General features: G+C 32.0%; 1 protein-coding gene across 1 annotated transcript in view; it reads left to right on the top strand.

Annotated features, from left to right (window-relative positions):
- Window positions 1–660: 660 nt before the first annotated feature.
- The window catches only part of LOC143059225 (uncharacterized), a 32,547-nt gene continuing 13,743 nt past the window's right edge, over window positions 661–19,464 (top strand). Inside the window, exons 1-11 of the mRNA XM_076232702.1 lie at window positions 661–793; window positions 2,573–2,689; window positions 3,658–3,786; window positions 4,155–4,286; window positions 6,025–6,085; window positions 8,874–8,995; window positions 13,455–13,574; window positions 14,380–14,517; window positions 15,054–15,185; window positions 15,504–15,629; window positions 16,471–16,546. Coding sequence (XP_076088817.1) covers window positions 769–793; window positions 2,573–2,689; window positions 3,658–3,786; window positions 4,155–4,286; window positions 6,025–6,085; window positions 8,874–8,995; window positions 13,455–13,574; window positions 14,380–14,517; window positions 15,054–15,185; window positions 15,504–15,629; window positions 16,471–16,546 — 1,178 coding nt within the window. The 5' untranslated portion in view covers window positions 661–768. The remainder of the gene's footprint in view (window positions 794–2,572; window positions 2,690–3,657; window positions 3,787–4,154; window positions 4,287–6,024; window positions 6,086–8,873; window positions 8,996–13,454; window positions 13,575–14,379; window positions 14,518–15,053; window positions 15,186–15,503; window positions 15,630–16,470; window positions 16,547–19,464) is intronic.

The raw sequence follows: 19,464 nt of genomic DNA, 5'->3' as shown, positions 1-19,464 counted from the left end.
CCTGGAACATTAGTATTCTATATTTAAAACTACAATAAAATTAAATCACTTCGTCTAGTGATAAATTTGTATTACTTAAATAGGTGATTATTAAAGAAAGACAACTCTTACTTTCAACCTTTATGAACATAATGTTACTTGAATCAGTGATTTAGAAAATCACTCATTTGAGTTAGTCCCCTGACTGATTTATGAACATGATGAATGCCAAAACCAAATCAAGACTGAAGTTACGGAAGTCAACAATGGTTCAGTTAATTAATGACTAACGTCTCTAATTCTGAGATTTCCAGAACTAACAATGACACTGCCTTGTTACATGTATAAGGAATAACAAAAACCCCAATTTTAGTCCACTGAACTTAGAAAACAATGGTGCCCTCTTCCCTTGTCTTCAGGTTAAAGTTTTTGGTCAAGTTAGTTTGATGATTAGTTGGTCTAAACAACTTGGAACTTAATACACATGTTCCCTATGGCATGTATCATCAGGTATGATCTTTCTAATTTTAATTATTGCCAAATTAGAGCTTTGAACCCAATTTCACAGTCCACTGAACATAAAAATGATAGTGCAAGTGACGTGGGGCATCCATGAAGAGTGGACACATTCTTGTTATAAGAATATGATAATCTAACATTGTAAAACTTTTTTTGTTTCAGTTACATGTACATGTAAGTGATGTACAATAGTATGATGTCCAATGGTTTTGATAACAGTAATTCTACATTTTGATTGGATTACAGAAACAACTATTGGTACCAGATAACATGGAGAAGAAACACCAAATAAGTGGTATGATAGAAACGCGTTGATATGAATATAAAAGCTAATAGACAGGGTCATGTGTTTAAATGCTTTTATCATACATTTTAGTAGTAAATACAGTAGTTATGAATATTTGATAAATAGCCTGCTGTTTAATCGATATCGCACAACTTTGATGCACCTTTTATCGCACCTTTGATCACACCCTACTCATTTTTTTGTTTGTTTTACATTAACTCCGTTTCTGTTTTAATTTATGCAAGATTCTTCAGAAATTTTTTCCCTCAAAATGGGTCCAAAATGAACGGTCATTCGGACGTGACGCAAATAATTAAATGATGTCATTGTTTGGAATGTGATGTCACAAACGACGAGTTTTCATATTTCTGACACACGAAATGCAACAACTATACAAAAGAACTCAATGAAATACCATACAAAACACACAAAAAAATACAATAAACAAAAGACTTTTAAAACAACAGCATGCAAATTGTAAGGTACAATGTAACCCAGGTGCTTCGGATGAGTAATTGAGCAGTTCTTTTAAAGTTTTTAAAACAAGACAAAAGTAGAACTGAAGGTAACCCAGGTGCTAGGGATCAGAAAGCAGTTCATATATACTCTCCTGTTGAAATATATGATAAAGCGTAAAGGCCCTCTGGCTGATATTGGTATCTCGAATGATACGGCATATGATAAGGATTTTGCCATGTATTACATGTACATGTATTCTCTATATATAAGATACTTCACTGTCTTGGAATATTGGAAATACACAAATGACTTTCTTTATTATTTCAATACAAGATTTTATTTAAAAACATTAAAACAACAGACAGTTACCATGGTTACATCTTTATGATAAATACACAACTAATATCCTTTTTGGTACCTCTTACAAGCACAGTTATCTTTCTTTGTTTATGTAACACTTGGATTCATTTGAACTTATGTTTGTCATCTTCATTAACCAACAATGAAATAAAGAACAAATGATTTTAAGTAAATATATTTATTTATAACAAAATATGCCACATAAACAATTTATCAAGACTCACAGCAATTTTCAATCTGCCGGTCTTCAAGAAAAATTAAACATAAAAAAATTTTGCCCTTGAAATACACTAAAAATATGAACATAAAGCACACCTGAGTATAACATGTGGCAGTGTCAGTGTGGGAACAACGACAAAAAAAACTGTGGCTTATTTAAGGAGTTTAACAATATGTACAAATGTTGATTAAGAAAATTATCTGAGAGGAAAAGAATTTAAATATGTTCCAGTTGAAACACTTTAAACTAAAGTTGTAAGTGCAGTAATGAAGGCCCTAATTTTATCTTAATTTTAATCAGAATTAAAAAAATACAAGAAAGTAATCACTTTTACAGGTAATTAATTTTGAGGTAGAGTAATTATATGATAGCACCCTTGTTATCAAGATTTTTGTTAATTATAAATAATAAAGCATGATAAGTGAACAGGTTATGTTTTCTTCTCTTGTTGGTTTCGTCTTGACTACATTGATCTAAATAATTTAATTGTCTATCTATTAACATGTTTAATAGTTGCCTTTAAATTTACACCATGTTTACAAAATTCATATTTATATATATATAAGTAGAATATCTTGGATAACAAGTTTTAAATAAGGTACAAGTTTGAACTATTTGTTCCTTTTGAAAAGAAATATCATATGCTTTCCCTGCTAATTTATAACTGATGAAAATATTGCCTCTTGACACTAATAATGAGTAGAAGTTGAACTAAAACATAATGATATTGTGATTATTTTTTATTGTAGAAGTGAAGACTGATGTCAGACTGTTGCTTGAGTGTTTGAAATGTCAAGTCGACAACCCATCTGCGATAAAACAAGCTTTCAGAACACTGGCTAATATATTTAATAATATTGGAACAGGTGAGGTAGTAATAAGGATTTGAGTTCTGTCAAAATAATCGCAATATATGCAATGTACATGTAGGGGACTGTTTAATAGAAATACTCTTTCTACTTGGCAACTCTAAAGATAATTTTCTGGAGTCTACAAATATATCAACAAAAATATTGACCCAATGTAAATTTCTCAATTGATGTTTAACACTTTTGACCAGTCACCTCAGAAGAAAAAGGACCTCTTTTATCATATGACCATTTACAAACCATATAAAAAAATAAAATCTCTTTCTGAAGATCTGTTAACATTCATTATCATTACCAATCAATTACCAGTCAAGACTCAGTCATCATAGCTGAACACACATGCTGGGTCAGCTCTCCTTTACCTGCTATCTTCGATGAGGGTTTACTTTTAGATGGATCAATGACGTACTACCTTTGATGACAGAAACCAATCCAACGCTATACAGAGTCAGAATATGTAAGCCATTATCTGTGTAAATCGCGTCAGCATACACTCCAAAACCCATTTTGGAAGGAGAAGTGTTCTGCCGACTAACGTCTGCGGGCTGTATCCAGGGTTTTCAGTAATGGACCTTCATTTCACAGTCTCACGACTTTGGGCCTGATAATACTTCCTGCCATTGTTAATACTAAGTCTGAGACTCATCTACCAGTACTTCGTCATCCTGGCTAGCTGGCCCTGAAATAAAAAGTGTTTAAAGCAAAGTCTTTTACACAATGAATGAACAAATAACAAATATCCTGAACTACAAGCAAAACATCAGAGTTGCAGGATTCATGACTGAAAAAAATTTCATTAGAAGTGTGTTGATCTCATGAGTTATAAAATACTAGACTATACTGTTAATTTAAAATATACTTTTTGACTCTCTCATAAACTTTTTCTGGGAATCCTTAATCAACTGTTAATCGGTGTGAATTTATCTTTGGTATATACTTATACAATTATATGCTTTTATTTTTAGATGAGATTAAAGATTATTTCCGTGATTTGGGAGGATTAGACTTTATAACTACCTTCAACAAAACTGTGACCAATGTGGAAGTCAAAGAAGCTGCTATATTTTGTTTAGGATGTGCTGTTGAAAATAATAGTATGTAAAAAAGATTTTTCACGAATAAATTTATTCTTTAAAAAAATGAATGTGAACCATTACAACTACAGCTATTCATCTGATAACATCTGTTTTTTGAGGGAAAAAAACATCTTGGTTGACCATTTCCATCTTCAAAGTAAATACCCCCTGAATCTGAAATATACAAAAAATATTGGTTCCCACAAAAAGTAAAAAGAATTAACAGTACTTGAGTGAAAACTATTCTTTTCACAAGAAAGAATATGAAAATCTTTTTTCGAAAAGCTAACGAGAAAATAAAATTCAGTATTTCATCTAATTTTGTATTTACTTTTATGTATACTGAATGTCTATATATGCCATGCATGTAGATTTTTTTCTTTTAGTTTATTCACAGAAAGAGTTGACCACAATAGCACAGTTTATGAATCTACACAAGACCCTTTCAGATGAGAAATCTACAACTCGGCTCAAACATGCATCATCTTATTTGCTGCTCACATTAGTGTCAAACAACAGTCAGTAAAGTATATTTCTAAAAATAGGAATAAAGCTTATTACATTTTGACTTCTTTATGTATTTTTCTATTCCTTTAAGAATTATATGATCCATTTAGATAACAACAAAAATAAATGCATTTTGAAGGCAATATTTTTATTTTGTCTACCAGAAAGTAAATTTTAATGCCCCACTCAGGGGCATTATGTTTTTGGTTTGTGCGTCTTTTCGTTTGTCTCATGCCTGTTGTCTCAGTATTTTAGCCAAATATGACAGTTTTGCATTTAAAAAGGTTCCAAAGGAATGTTAACAGAATTAACAGAAAATCAAAAAAGGTAATAAAAATTGGAGTTAAAAAATTGTCACAATATTAATATTAAAATAAGATGGTATGAGTGCCAATGAGACAACTCTCGATCCAAATCACAATGTGTAAAAAGTAAACAATTATAGATCAAAGTACATCCTTCAACACAGATACTTGACTCACAGCAGATCGCTAGCTTTTAGAGGCCCAAAAAATATCTCAACTTTTGAAAGGCTAATTTGAAATTATGTTGGTAACCTAAAAACTAGTCATGCCATATTCTATTACAATGTTTTTCATTTTAGGTAGGTAGCTATATAGCTTGCACAGAGTTATTTCAAACACATTTTATATTCATAACGCTCTGATGTATAGGTGAAATTGAAAGGGAACACAATTCTATGATTTGAAAATGAGAGAATATACATACGTTCTATGTTTCATAAGGCCAGAATTTTTTAATTTGTTGGTTTACGGATCCACCGATCCGATTTTGCCGATTTCCAGAATAAAAATAAAATTCACTTTTCATGCTTTTTTATTCCCGCCGACCGTAACAAATGCATTATCCCTAAAAAATAATTAAAATACTCGTTTTTTTATGAAATGAAATGCATTAATCACTATCAAAATTGATAACACTTTCTGTAGTAAAAAAAATAAAACTTCCAGTTTATGTTTCTAAAAATAGACAAATCAATTATTATTATAGACCTTGAAATGTGGTTTGCGCAAATAATTTTGCGAAACGAAACCTGTGTTTAAAACCAATTACAAAATCAATTCGTTTACCGTATTTGTCAGCAGTCCGTAAGATGCATCATCTGATAGAAATAGACTTGTCCAAATGTGGACAGGTAGAAGACGTCAAGTTAAAGTACTAAATATTAACAAATCATTTGAAATTTTCTTGCTTCATAGATCATAAAAAAATATCGTCCATTTGGCCAAAAAAAACGGGAATGCATGACAACAGATTAATCCGATATTCTCGTTTTTCCAGTGGACGAGTCCATTACGTTTGTTGACATGTGTGTTGAAACTTATTTTCGTACGACGTTTTTACATTTTTTCTTCTTTATCAGTTTTCGTGCTTGAAGATCGTAATTCACCAAGCCCACCAAGTTATCGGGAATTGATTAAGAGCTACGCGAATCTGTTTTTCATGTTTGTGAAATGACGATATCCGTGCAGTCCCCGTCCACTTTTTGTTTACGGGAAATTATTAGAATGTCATGCGATGTTTATGACAGCTGATTTCATCGAACTAAAATCTAAGAAATGATGACAAAATAGCATTTTTTTTTTTTTTTTTTGCCGACCGACCGACCCGACTTTTTCATTGGTAAAATCCGTAAACCAACAAATTAAAAAACCCTGGCCTAAGTGTGATAAATGTTTATTAGACAGTCTTGAAATAAGCTAATCAATCATGTAATTCTTTTTTAAGGTTTAGGACAGTCACTAGTTAAGAAGAGTTTGTGTTTATCTGATCTTCTCGGTCTTTTGAGGTAAGTGACACAAGGTTTAAATGTTTTCGACAAAAGTATTTTTCATGCATTTCTTTGTAAATAATGAAAACAAAACATGCACATAAAATAGAAAAAAAGAATGTATGCAACAAGTATTTGAGTACTCAAGTGTAATTTGTATACTCATACATGTACTCAAATTGTTTTTGATATTAGTGTCTGAGTTTGTATGGTTGGAAATTTCCTTTAAACATGACTGCTGTAAAAAAAATAACACATTATAAATTGTATGCGTCTAAAATGCTATATTACCAAAATGTGACATAAAACGGATGAAAGTGGCAAGATAATTAGTATGTTAAAACTACAGAAATAGATTTCCTTGATAATGTCACCAAAAAAAGCAGAGGGGCATTAAGTGTTACCCTTGTCTGTCCTGTTCGTAGATCCCCAAAATTGGTTTCCTGTCGCATGTCATGTACTTTTATAATATAAATACCTTTGATTGGTAATGTATTAAATTGTTTAATTAAAAACTTATTTGTATTGCTCATGATTCAGTAATGAGATGATCTGAGGATAAGATTAGAGATAACACAATTATGAAGCATCTAACTTTTATTACTGATGTTATCCAAGTATTCCAATACTGGTAGTATTTGAACTGAGAAATTGAGAATTGATTGAACAAAAAAAATGCAATCCCTAACATTTAATTGTCCATTTATAAAAGTTGCATGTCGTACTCAAAGATGCTGATGTGAATGAAATGTTTTTATTGGTAAAGATGTTGATCATATTTGATTTTAGAAATAAATGAAAGGGTAAAAAAGTGTGAAAGCAGTCACGGTTAGCCACTAGTCCGATGCCCCAGACTAGTAAAATTTCATTCGGACTAGTAAGTTTTTGCAAAACTTTGTTTGGCCAAATAAGAAAAATGTCAAAATATTGGTCTTTGGACTAGTAGTTGAAAAAGTTTTTGGTGCAGACTGTGAAAGAACTCTAAATTTGACTGGATTCTCTCTAAACAGCAGTCTGCACGGTTAGCCACTAGTCCGATGCCCCAGACTAGTAAAATTTCATTCGGACTAGTAAGTTTTTGCAAAACTTTGTTTGGCCAAATAAGAAAAATGTCAGAATATTGGTCTTCGGACTAGTAGTTGAAAAAGTTTTTGGTGCAGACTGTGAAAGATCTTGAAATTTGACATGATTCTCTCTAAACAGTTGCATCACAAAATGACATGTCTCCACTCAATGATATGTCTCCACTCAATGATATGTCTCCACTCAATGACATGTCTGCACTCAATGATATGTCTCCACTCAATGATATGTCTCCACTCAATGACATGTCTCCACTCAATGATATGTCTCCACTCAATGACATGTCTCCACTCAATGATATGTCTCCACTCAATGACATGTCTCCACTCAATGACATGTCTCCACTCAATGACATGTCTGCACTCAGTGTGACATGTCTCCACTCAATGACATGTCTCCACTCAATGACATGTCTCCACTCAATGATATGAATTTTGTCATGTGATCAATAGAATAAATAATCATTTGAAAAACTTGAAGAAAATTGCTATCGCAAGTATAAATAGTAAATAAAAGTTAGCAAGGACAATTACATAGCTGTTTACCAAAAAATTTTAAAAACAACATTCCGAAATTGTTAGGGTTTTTATACGCCCGTCAAAATTTTGACGGGACGTATTATGGTATACAAATGTCGGGCCGTCTGTCCGGCGTAAACATGTGGCACCGTAACTTGAGAACAACTTGTCCAAATCTCATGAAACTTAATACAGTTGTTCCTTATTATGGTCAAACGATCTGTATACTTTTTTTGTGAAAATAAGATTAAAACTTTTTGAGTTACAGGACTTTGTAACTAAAACAGGGGTGTGGTTTTTTTTCACATGTCGCGCTGTATCTCAAAAACTATTTATGATAATTGCTTAAAACTTTACACACTTCTTAGTTATATTAGTCTTAAGATCTGTATAATTTTTGGTGATGATTCAAGAATTAATTTTTGAGTTATTGAGTATTTTGTAAAAAAGGGGGATGGGGTATTTACATGTCGTGCCATATCTCAAAAACGATTGATGATTATTGCTTAAAACCTTACACACTTATTAGTTATGTTAGGGTGGTACCTAACACTACAGGGAGATAACTCTGTAAAGTAAGCTTAACATTTTAATTACGTTGTGTTGTAAAAGGAATAGTAAGCTTTTCAATGATCAAAATTGGTGTTTGTCAAATTGCTATATAACCAGTGTAATTTTTCTGACAAAACAGTTGGTTCAAAATTTTTTTATATTTGAATATTTTTGTTAAAGGGTAAAAGTGAATACTTAGACAAAATTTTACGAAAATTAAACGAGCCAAATTAATTTTAATGAAAGTGTTGGGTACCACCTTAATCGAAAGATCTGTCTACTTATTGGTTATGATTCAAAATTTTATTTTAGAAATATTGATTTTTTTGCCAAAAAAAATAGGGGGGGGGGGGGGAGCTTTCACATGTCACTGTATTTCAGAAACAATTTATGATTATTGTTTAAAACTTCACACACCTCTTAGTTATATTTATCTTTAGATCTCTATACTTTTTGGTGATGATTCAAAGTTTTATTTTAAAAATATTGAGTTTTTTGTTAAAAAAGGTAGTTTTTCACATGTCACGCTGTATCTCAGAAAATATTTATGATTATTGTACACAAGACGACGGGCGTATCTTGAGCTCATTGCGCAGCTGTTTCTTATAATGACTAGAAAGATAAAATCTTTGATATAAAATAGATTTTTATAGGACTTCTTTACCAAGTGTTGGGAGACAAGATTGCTGGTTTGATGATGCAGGGACAACTGGTCTTGAACTATGGTCTAGTGTAGCAGCAGCTCTCTGTATGTGTGTCAACAATCCTCAAAATGGTTTGTTTTATTTTAATGTATTAAGGTATAACAACAACAATACTTTAATTGATTTCAATAGAGATATATTATGACTATATCTTTCCTGAGCCTCTCATAGAAAAGTATTAAAAAAAACTGTGAAAAATGATAATTTTAACATATGAATGATATACAATAGTATAAAAGTCCAGAATAATGATCAATGTTCAATACAACTGAATAAAATTCCCTTTGACTTTTGGCTGCAAGTTGCTTTGTCCAATGAAATCTGGGAGAAACTCTTTAAAATGTTATGTACACATGCTGGATGTACAATACAAGACATGAATTGCTGGATAGCAAGAACTAGAACCTTTCAGTGGAATGCAGACAACAAAGTATAAAAAACAATTGTTGGCTGATCATGATGAAGGGGAGATAATCCAATAGCATTTATTGTATTTACTATAATTTAGCTGCTTTTTATTTGATCATGATGGAGTTCAAGGAAATTTCACTAGAAGGTTACACTATACACGTATATACTCATTGTATATTATAAATATATGCCCAAAGCTAAAAAAATCATACATCTTCAGTGTTCTAGGATTCCCATTACCCGTTACCCGGGGTAAGTGGATTAGGACAACGGGTAAGTCATTTTTTAGCCTTTGTCACCCGGTGGTAAGTCAATTTTCAAGTTCGGGGAAGCCGAAAAACTCTTGAAATTTCCCGGTCCTCTTCAATTTTCCCATATCTGCTTTTTATTTTTATTAAATCACGAGAAAAAACTTTGATAAAAGATCGAAGATTTTGTCGATGTCTATCGGCGCTTTTATTCAAGCACTCGTTTACTAGGTGTAATCAAGCGCAAAAGAGACCACATTCTTCTATCATTCTAAAAGTCGGTAACGGTGTCGGTAAAATCGGAAAATCCGGATTGATCGGAGGAAAATAAACTTACAGTTGCATTTATTATAGCTCTTAATAAATGACATAGTAATAACTATAACATATTTGTCAAATTTAGTAAGAAATCGTTTTTTTTTGCGCCGTCCGCATTGGTTGGCGGATTTAACTTTTAGATGTGGGTAAGTAATTTTTTTATTGATCTTACCCGTGGTAAGTCAAGGTGCCAAAAAAATCCTAGAACACTGATCTTATTCGTTTAACGGAAATTAATTTAATGTTCCCAAAATTAAACAAAAATAAAGGGGAGCTAATTTTGATTACTAATTAATCAACAGATATTAGTGTGTGCAAGTATTTCTTGTATTTTGTTTGTCAGACCTATGTTAGAGGTGTGTGACATCATTTGAAAACTCTGACAGTATGGAGGTTGTTTTAATCAAGTTTTTCAATGGAAATCAATTTATGATATTGATGAGGGGTTTGTAAAGGAGGTGGATATTCAGGCTTGCAACTCTTGATCTAATTTTTCCCTTCTTTAACTTTTGAGTTTTCAAAATAATATGTTCTTACAGACGACATAACTGAGATCAATGTGAACAAAGATGAATTTTACTTTTACCATTCAGGAGTTATAGCCTGTATTTGCTTAAATGTTGACCCTTATATAATATTCTCATTCAAGCTAAATATTTATGATCAGGTTGTCATCCTTAAAAAATTATGTTAATTTCTGAAAAAGCCTGTCAATAACAAAAAGATTATGTTAATTTCTGAAAAGTTCTGTCAATAACAAACTAAGACTTCCTGTACTTGCTTTTGTACATACACTTTGTTTTAACCACTGTGTGTACATAGATTAGATTTTCATTGAGTGACTATAAAAAATTTGTGGTATGATTGCCAATGAGACAACTCTCCACAAGAGACCAAAATGACACAGAAATTAACAACTATAGGTCACTGTACAGCCTTCAACAATGAGCTAAGCCCATACTGCATAGTTAGCTATAAAAGGCCCCGAACTGACAATGTAAAACATTTCAAACAAGAAAACTAAGGGCCTTATTTATATAAAAAAATGAACGAAAAATAAATATGTAACACATAAACAAACAACAACCACTGAATTAGCTTGATAACATTCATATGCCTATTTAATCCAGATCAAATCTAAATACAAATACAGTTTAAAAGTACTGAGAAACAAAGAGAGAGAAATATTAATGATACTTCCAAAACTAAGGTTTATACTTATTTTAGGGATGTATTAATCAGTTATTTAAGGGCTTTTTCTGAGTTAAATTCATGGGATAGGGTACACTTTTTTAAGACCAGAAAACCATGAAATACATTTTATTATTTTACTGATAATTCTTACATTATTCTAAGGAAAATGCATCCAAATAGTTTTAATCGATTTGAGTCCATCCTGTCCCCTTTTGATAAATTTTAGAACCACCCTTACTGATTTCAATTAGTTTATTTACTTTTTGATTTTTTTTTTTCTTCAAACTTTTATAAAGGTCCTTCTTTTTTTTAAAGTAGAATGAGGTGTTTTCAATTGACTTTTTAATGATTTTCAGATAATTTTATTTCAAAACAAAATTAGCCCCATCATTTAATTGAAAAGAAAAGATATTTCTCCTTTGCTCAAAAACAATGAATTTAAAATGTTGCCATTGATATAATTTTAGTTTATTATTTAATTGCAAAACACTTGATCAATGTAATTTTCATTCAAGAATTTTATTTTGGATGAATAAATAGACTCAAGGCAATCTTAGTCATGTTAGTGTAACCAATCAAATTTTTTCAAAAAAAAATTAGGTTATATTTTCTGAAATTTGGTTAATAGGATTGGCTTAAATATATAGCAAGTCTGATTGAATTCTCATGAAGTGTTTTGTCAAGAGCAATTGAATTAAAGTGAATTGCTTAACCACAAATTTGTCGTCCTTTCTCCATATTGTGAAATCTTTTAATTTCCTTTATAATTAAAGCCAACAAGTTTAATTCTGTATGTAAAAAACTTCTGATTATTACAGATTCATCCTTAATTTAGTTTCATTGACAAAAATGATGACATTCTGACAGCAAATATCTTGACAATATGATATCAATGAATGTCATTATGGACATATTATAAGGAAAACAAGTTATTTGATAAACAGAAATCATTTTGTTAAAAATAAGTGAACTAAAATTACTTTTATGAGGAAAACAAGTTATTTGATCAACAGAAATCATGTTGTTTAAAATAAGTGAACTAAAATTACTTTTATGAGGAAAACAAGTTACATGATCAACAAAAAAAAATCTCTAGTTTTTTATCATCGTTAGACAACATTACATCAGAATTTCTATAGGATTGATTCTGATGAATACAAATTTTATATCAAACAAAGAAATTCCAGGCTCTAGATTTTTATGCCCCACCTGTGACCTATAATAGTAAAGGGGCATTACGTTTTCTGGTCTGTGGGTCCGTTTGTTCGTCCATTCGTCCATCTGTTTGTCCCGCTTCAGGTTAAAGTTTTTGGTGAAGGTAGTTTTTGATAAAGTTAAAGTCCAATCAACTTGAAACTAATTTTAATGCCAAAATAAAGTTTTTAGCCCAAAATCACGGTCCACTGAACATAAAAAATGATATTGCGAGTGGGGCATCCATGTACTTGGGACTTATTCTTGTTTTAAGGTCTGTATCATATGAAAAAAAACAACAATCTCAAAACTGAAAGAAGATTGGGGCTTTTTTAAATCCTTGTATAAATCATAGTCAAATTTGAATGACCTGCCTATGATATATGTATGATATGATCAGAGATCATGTTTTCTGATCTGTCTGTTCAGTATTTGGTTGAAAGATTTGACCAAAAGAAGTTTGTGGTCGCACACAAACTTGAAACTTACCTTGTTCACATATTCATTTTAAAGTAAAATAAACTTAATAACAATTAACATACTAGTGGCCTTGGTGGCCCAGTGGTCTAAGTAGATACTACTGTTGTTACTTGTCAGTCAACACTGAGGTTGTGAGTTCGAACTGCCTCGTGAAGCCAGGTGCACTAGACTCCAACCTTAATTTACTAGGATTGTCAGTTTTCCTATCAAAGGCCAGTGGTTTTATCCGGTCACACAGGCTTCTCCACAAATAAAAACTGGCCACCCTAAATAGCCTAAATGCAGTGCTTAAAAGTGGCATTAAAACAACAAAATTAAAAATAAAAAACAATAATAACATACAGTGTTTATAATTATTTGTGGGATACCAATTTTCCTGGATTTCAAATTTCAATGTCCAACAGAGTGTACATTTTCAAATAAGCTTGTAGATAGACATTTGCATAGCAAATAAAGTCAAATATATATGAATATATAATTTCTCCTCTAGTCAATAAAAAAAAATGGTACCATCAAAAGTAAATAAATATACAGTATATGCCAACTTAGGATTTTGACCCTGATTTTGTTGTTAACTGAAAATTAAAATGTTATAATGTGAGCAGTGTATATAGTGTCCTGTGGACATATATTCTTGTTTTTATAGCTTTTGAAAATGGCTTACTAATATGTTATATACTTACAGAAGAGAACCAGAGAGTATGTGGATTTGTACTGCCATATGTTTTTACAGTTATACAACAGCATGATTCAGACGTCATCAGACCATTACTCTCATTCATCAGGTTTACAGTGGCTAATAATGGTACGTACAAGCTTAAGTCAAGGTCATAAAAAATGTCAAGGATATTCCACAAGTCAAGGTAATTTCAGATGTCAATGATATTCCACAAGTTAAGGTCATTACAGATGTCAATGATATTCTACAAGTCAAGTCAAGGTCATTACACATGTCAAGGATAATCAACAAGTCAAGGTAATTTCAGATGTCAATGATATTCTACAAGTCAAGTCAAGGTCATTACACATGTCAAGGATAATCAACAAGTCAAGGTCATTTCAGATGTGAATGATATTCCAGAAGTCAAGGTTATTATACAAGTCTGATATTTCACAAGTCAAGGTCATTACACATGTCACAGATATTTCTCACTAAAATTCTTTTGAGCTTCAAGCATTTCAGCATTTGAAATTTAGTAGGAAAAAGATTTAGGAATTTTCATATCAAATGTATTAAATGAAATGACAAAAACTGCAAATTGGGTTTAGAAGTAATAGAGAGATTTTAAAATAATTTGTAGGTAGTGTTTTTGTGATAAGATTTTGACATTGAACAAATGCATATATATATATATATATATATAACTCGTCTAAACATCAACCCAACAATGTTAGATCTGTAAATTTGCTTTCGCAAATTTTTGGTTCTTCCCTCGCCGGGATTCGAACCCATGCTACTGTGATATCGTGACACCAAATCGCCTGCACTGCAGCCGTCCCGCTAGACCACAGGACCACCTGGGCTCTATATATATATATATATATATATATTTTGTAGCTGACACTTATTTATAACAATTCCAGTTTATTATTTCTTGTTTCTTTTTCAGACAAAAACCAGGAACAAGTAAAAAGATGTGGAGGACTAAATGTGTTATCAGATAAGTTAAACCAGTGTGTAGGGAAACCTATTGACAGACTCTCCATTCAGGTTATCAATACTATTGATGCATGTATCACAGACAATGGTATGATTTTGTGTGATGGATTGGTGTATATGGACTTATAACATTAAATAGTAGACACACATACTTCTGGTGACTAGATATAAAATAAGAAGATGTGGTATGATTAACAATGAGACAACACTCCACAAGAGACCAGATGACACCGAAATTAGCAACTATAGGTCACTGTACTGCCTTCAACAATGAGCAAATGGGGGGAAATCCCATACTGCATATTCTACTTAAGTTTTCTGACAGAAAAATCATGTTATTGATTTTAGAGAAAAGAGCTTTTACATGATTTAACTTCTAATCGTTTCAATAAAACAATTTCAGTATATTATTCTCATGACAAAAAAAGACGACCAAATTTGATTTTCACAATTTTCACTTATACTGTTCAAGAGTTGTTGCACTTAATTGTTTTAACAGTGACACTTATAAATTGTATAGGATGTCATTATGACACCCACTTGTTTTTTTGCATTTTTAACCTTTTTGACAGAAATGCTTGTAAGGTTACACCTGGATGCATTTTATCTTAATATTATTTACAGTGGAGAATGCAGAAGAAATTGGACGATTAGAGACAGTGAAAACGATGGTCAAATTACTGGATACTGACAAGATATCTCAAGATGAAAAGTTACAAATTGTGGTAACACTGGTCCATGCTGTGGAAATGTCAGGTACTGTTATTACTATCATCTTAATTTTTACTTCATTGTTTTATCAAAGTTTACTCAGGTCTTCCTGAACATGTCTGCTAATACTCAGTGCTCGAAAATCTACAGAGGCACCTAATTATAATACTGTACATACTTAATGAAGGGAAATATACTTCGTGCACTGCATTCAAATAATCTGCATACTCTGTGCATGATTACCAGAGCTTGTATTCCAGCATTTTATACGAAGACTCAGTTAAATTATCAAGTCTATTAAATAATAATTTTTTTGTTAATGTATACACACATCAATGATTTAAATGAAAGTATATTTTGTAGATCAAAACAAAATACATATCTTAGAAGAGTCCGGACTGTTTGCTTTGATGAAGAGCTTGAACGATATAGAATCTGGGGACGAAGAACTCTTTAAAGCTATTAAGTATCTTCTACAATTGTGTACAAGTAAAGTATTAGTTTTATGACAAATTATTGTACAGTATGAAAATCAGATGTGGTAGTATGATTGTCAATGAGACAACTATACACCAGGACAAAGTTGTCTATATAAAAATAAGGATGTGGTATAATTGCCAATAAGACAACTCTTCACAAGGGACCAAATGACACAGAAATTAACAACTATAGTCTGTACTTTAATAAGCAAAATCTGCACTGTATAGTATGCTATAAAAGGACAGAAGTAACACAATGTGAAACATAATGCTGACTTGAATATTAGATAAAGTTCTAGATCTTACAATGTATGCTTATCCCATTTATAGCATTTTATGCATCTTTTTAATTCTGAAAATATATACGGAAAAATATTTAATACATTGTTTTGTTTAGGCTAAGTTTGAACTTTTTTTAATCACTGCATCTGGTGTTTTTTTTCAAAAGTGATATTGTTTGAAACTTAACATGACATGGCTATTCTAACCAACTTATTTAAAACAATGTTCTTATCAATCATCTGAAATGGCATCAATTTCTTAAAATAGTACAAATTTTATCAATAATTATGGAATAAAATCTTTGATATTGTGGATTTATTACTATTAGTGGAATAATAAGTTACAGGGGCAATAGTGAACTGAAATTAAAAGTTCAACAGAGTTCAAGTTTTCTATAGGCATGTATACAAACCCCCAAATCAAATATCAATGATAAATACAATTTTTACTCAATCTACAAAAATTGTACTTACGAAAAATACAAGAACCACAGAAGATTGATATGCAGTTAGTAACCATTAGATATTTAATACAAATTTAAGTAGAGCTATCCTTTTTTTAATTGACAGAAAAAACTGAGGAAGAACCACAGAATGAAACTGCAGAAATGCTGGACATCTTGAAGAAAACAGAAACCATGCATAAGTAATTTAAAATTTTGTAAAAGGAGATTAAATACAGTGAAACCTGTTTAAACCGAACCTCTTCGGGACTAGGATTTTGTTTGTTTTTGGTCGCTGTTCGGTTATATCAGGTTTACAACGCATACAACTTGATATGACGGTGCTTTAGAAATGTTTGGTTTATACAGGTTTTCGGTTTATACAGGATTCGGTTTAGCTAGGTTTCACTGTACTATCTAATCAAGACAAACCTCACCTTGGAGAGAAAATGAGACAAACAACATTTCACAAAACACTACACAGAAAACTTCACAATGATCAATACAACCCCCCCCCCCCTCCAATTAAAAAATAATTAGGATGAACTTTGATGATTCAGAAAGGTATCTGTGCAATTCCTGTTCCAAAAGTAACACCCTGTCTGTTTCTCTTTTTGAACTGTTTGTTAATATGACTTATCCCCTTGACAATAACAAAATATTAGTTGTTATTTCTATTGCTTTTTAGCTCACCTGGCCCAAAGGGCCAAGTGAGCTTTTCTCATCACTTGGCGTCCGGCGTCCGGCGTTCGGCGTCGTCCGTCGTCGTCCTGCGTTAACTTTTACAAAAATCTTCTCCTCTGAAACTACTGGGCCAAATTTAACCAAACTTGGCCACAATCATCATTGGGGTATCTAGTTTAAAAAATGTGTCCGGTGACCCGGCCAACCAACCAAGATGGCCGCCATGGCTAAAAATAGAACATAGGGGTAAAATGCAGTTTTTGGCTTATAACTCAAAAACCAAAGCATTAAGAGCAAATCTGACAGGTGGTATTGTTCAACAGGTCAAGATCTATCTGCCCTGAAGTTTTCAGATGAATCGGACATTTCGTTGTTGGGTTGCTGCCCCTGAAATGGTAATTTTAAGGAAATTTTGCTGTTTTTGGTTATTATCTTGAATATTATTATAGATAGAAATAAACTGTAAACAGCAATAATGTTCAGCAAAGTAAGATCTACAAATAAGTCAACACGATCAAAATGGTCAGTTGACCACTTTAGGAGTTATTGCCCTTTATAGTCAATTTTTAACCATTTTTCGTAAATCTTAGTAATCTTTTAGAAAAATCTTCTCCTCTGAAACTACTGGGTCAAATTTAACCAAACTTGGCCATAATCATCATTGGGGTATGTAGTTTAAAAAATGTGTCCGGTGCCCCGCCCAACCAACCAAGATGGCCGCCATGGCTAAAAATAGAACATAGGGGTAAAATGCAGTTTTTGGCTTATAACTCAAAAACCAAAGCATTTAGAGCAAATCTGACACCATTAAAATTGTTCATCAGGTCAAGATCTATCTGCCCTGAAATTTTCAGATGAATCGGACATTCCGTTGTTGGGTTGCTGCCCCTGAAATGGTAATTTTAAGGAAATTTTGCTGTTTTTGGTTATTATCTTGAATATTATTATAGATAGAGATAAACTGTAAACAGCAATAATGTTCAGCAAAGTAAGATCTACAAATAAGTCACATGACTAAAATGGTCAGTTGACCACTTTAGGAGTTATTGCCCCTTATAGTCAATTTTTAACCATTTTTCGTAGATCTTAGTAATCTTTTAGAAAAATCTTCTCCTCTGAAACTACTAGGCCAAATTTAACCAAACTTGGCCATAATCATCATTGGGGTATTTAGTTTAAAAAATGTGTCCGGTGAACCGCCCAACCAACCAAGATGGCCGCCATGGCTAAAAATAGAACATAGGGGTAAAATGCAGTTTTTGACTTATAACTCAAAAACCAAAGCATTTAGAGCAAATCTGACATGGGGGTAAAATTGTTCATCAGGTCAAGATCTATCTGCCCTGAAATTTTCAGATGAATCGGACATTTTGTTGTTGGGTTGCTGCCCCTGAAATGGTAATTTTAAGGAAATTTTGCTGTTTTTGGTTATTATCTTAAATATTATTATAGATAGAGATAAACTGTAAACAGCAATAATGTTCAGCAAAGTAAGATCTACAAATAAGTTGACATGACCAAAATGGTCAGTTGACCACTTTAGGAGTTATTGCCCTTTATAGTCAATTTTTAACCATTTTTCGTAAATCATAGTAATCTTTTAGAAAATTTCTTCTCTGAAACTATTGGGTCAAATTTAACCAAACTTAGCCATAATCATCATTTGGGTATTTAGTTAAAAAAGTGTGTCCAGTAACTCGGCCAACAAACCAAGATGGCCGCCATGGCTAAAAATAGAACATGGGGGTAAAATGCAGTTTTTTGCTTATAACTCAAAAACCAAAGCATTAAGAGCAAATCAGACTGAAGTAAAATTGTTGATCAGGTCACGATCTATCTGCCCTGGAATTTTCAGATGAATCGGATAATCGGTTGTTAGGTTGCTGCCTCGGAATTGGTAATTTTGAGGAAATTTTGCTGTTTTTTTGTTATTATCTTGAATATTATTATAGATAGAGATAAACTGTAAACAGCAATAATGTTCAGCAAAGTAAGATCTACAAATAAGTCAACATGACCAAAATGGTCAGTTGACCACTTTAGGAGTTATTGCCCTTTATAGTCAATTTTTAACCATTTTTCGTAAATCATAGTAATCTTTTAGAAAATTTCTTCTCTGAAACTACTGGGCCAAATTTAACCAAACTTAGCCATAATCATCATTTGGGTATTTAGTTAAAAAAGTGTTTCCAGTAACTCGGCCAACAAACCAAGATGGCCGCCATGGCTAAAAATAGAACATGGGGGTAAAATGCAGTTTTTTGCTTATAACTCAAAAACCAAAGCATTAAGAGCAAATCAGACGAAGTAAAATTGTTGATCAGGTCACGATCTATCTGCCCTGGAATTTTCAGATGAATTGGATAATCGGTTGTTAGGTTGCTGCCTCGGAATTGGTAATTTTGAGGAAATTTTGCTGTTTTTGTCGAGCCCTCGA

This window comes from Mytilus galloprovincialis, chromosome 14, assembly GCF_965363235.1.
Source record: "Mytilus galloprovincialis chromosome 14, xbMytGall1.hap1.1, whole genome shotgun sequence".
Taxonomy (NCBI): Eukaryota; Metazoa; Mollusca; class Bivalvia; order Mytilida; family Mytilidae; genus Mytilus; species Mytilus galloprovincialis.
This window is presented reverse-complemented; position numbering and strand designations above follow the sequence as displayed.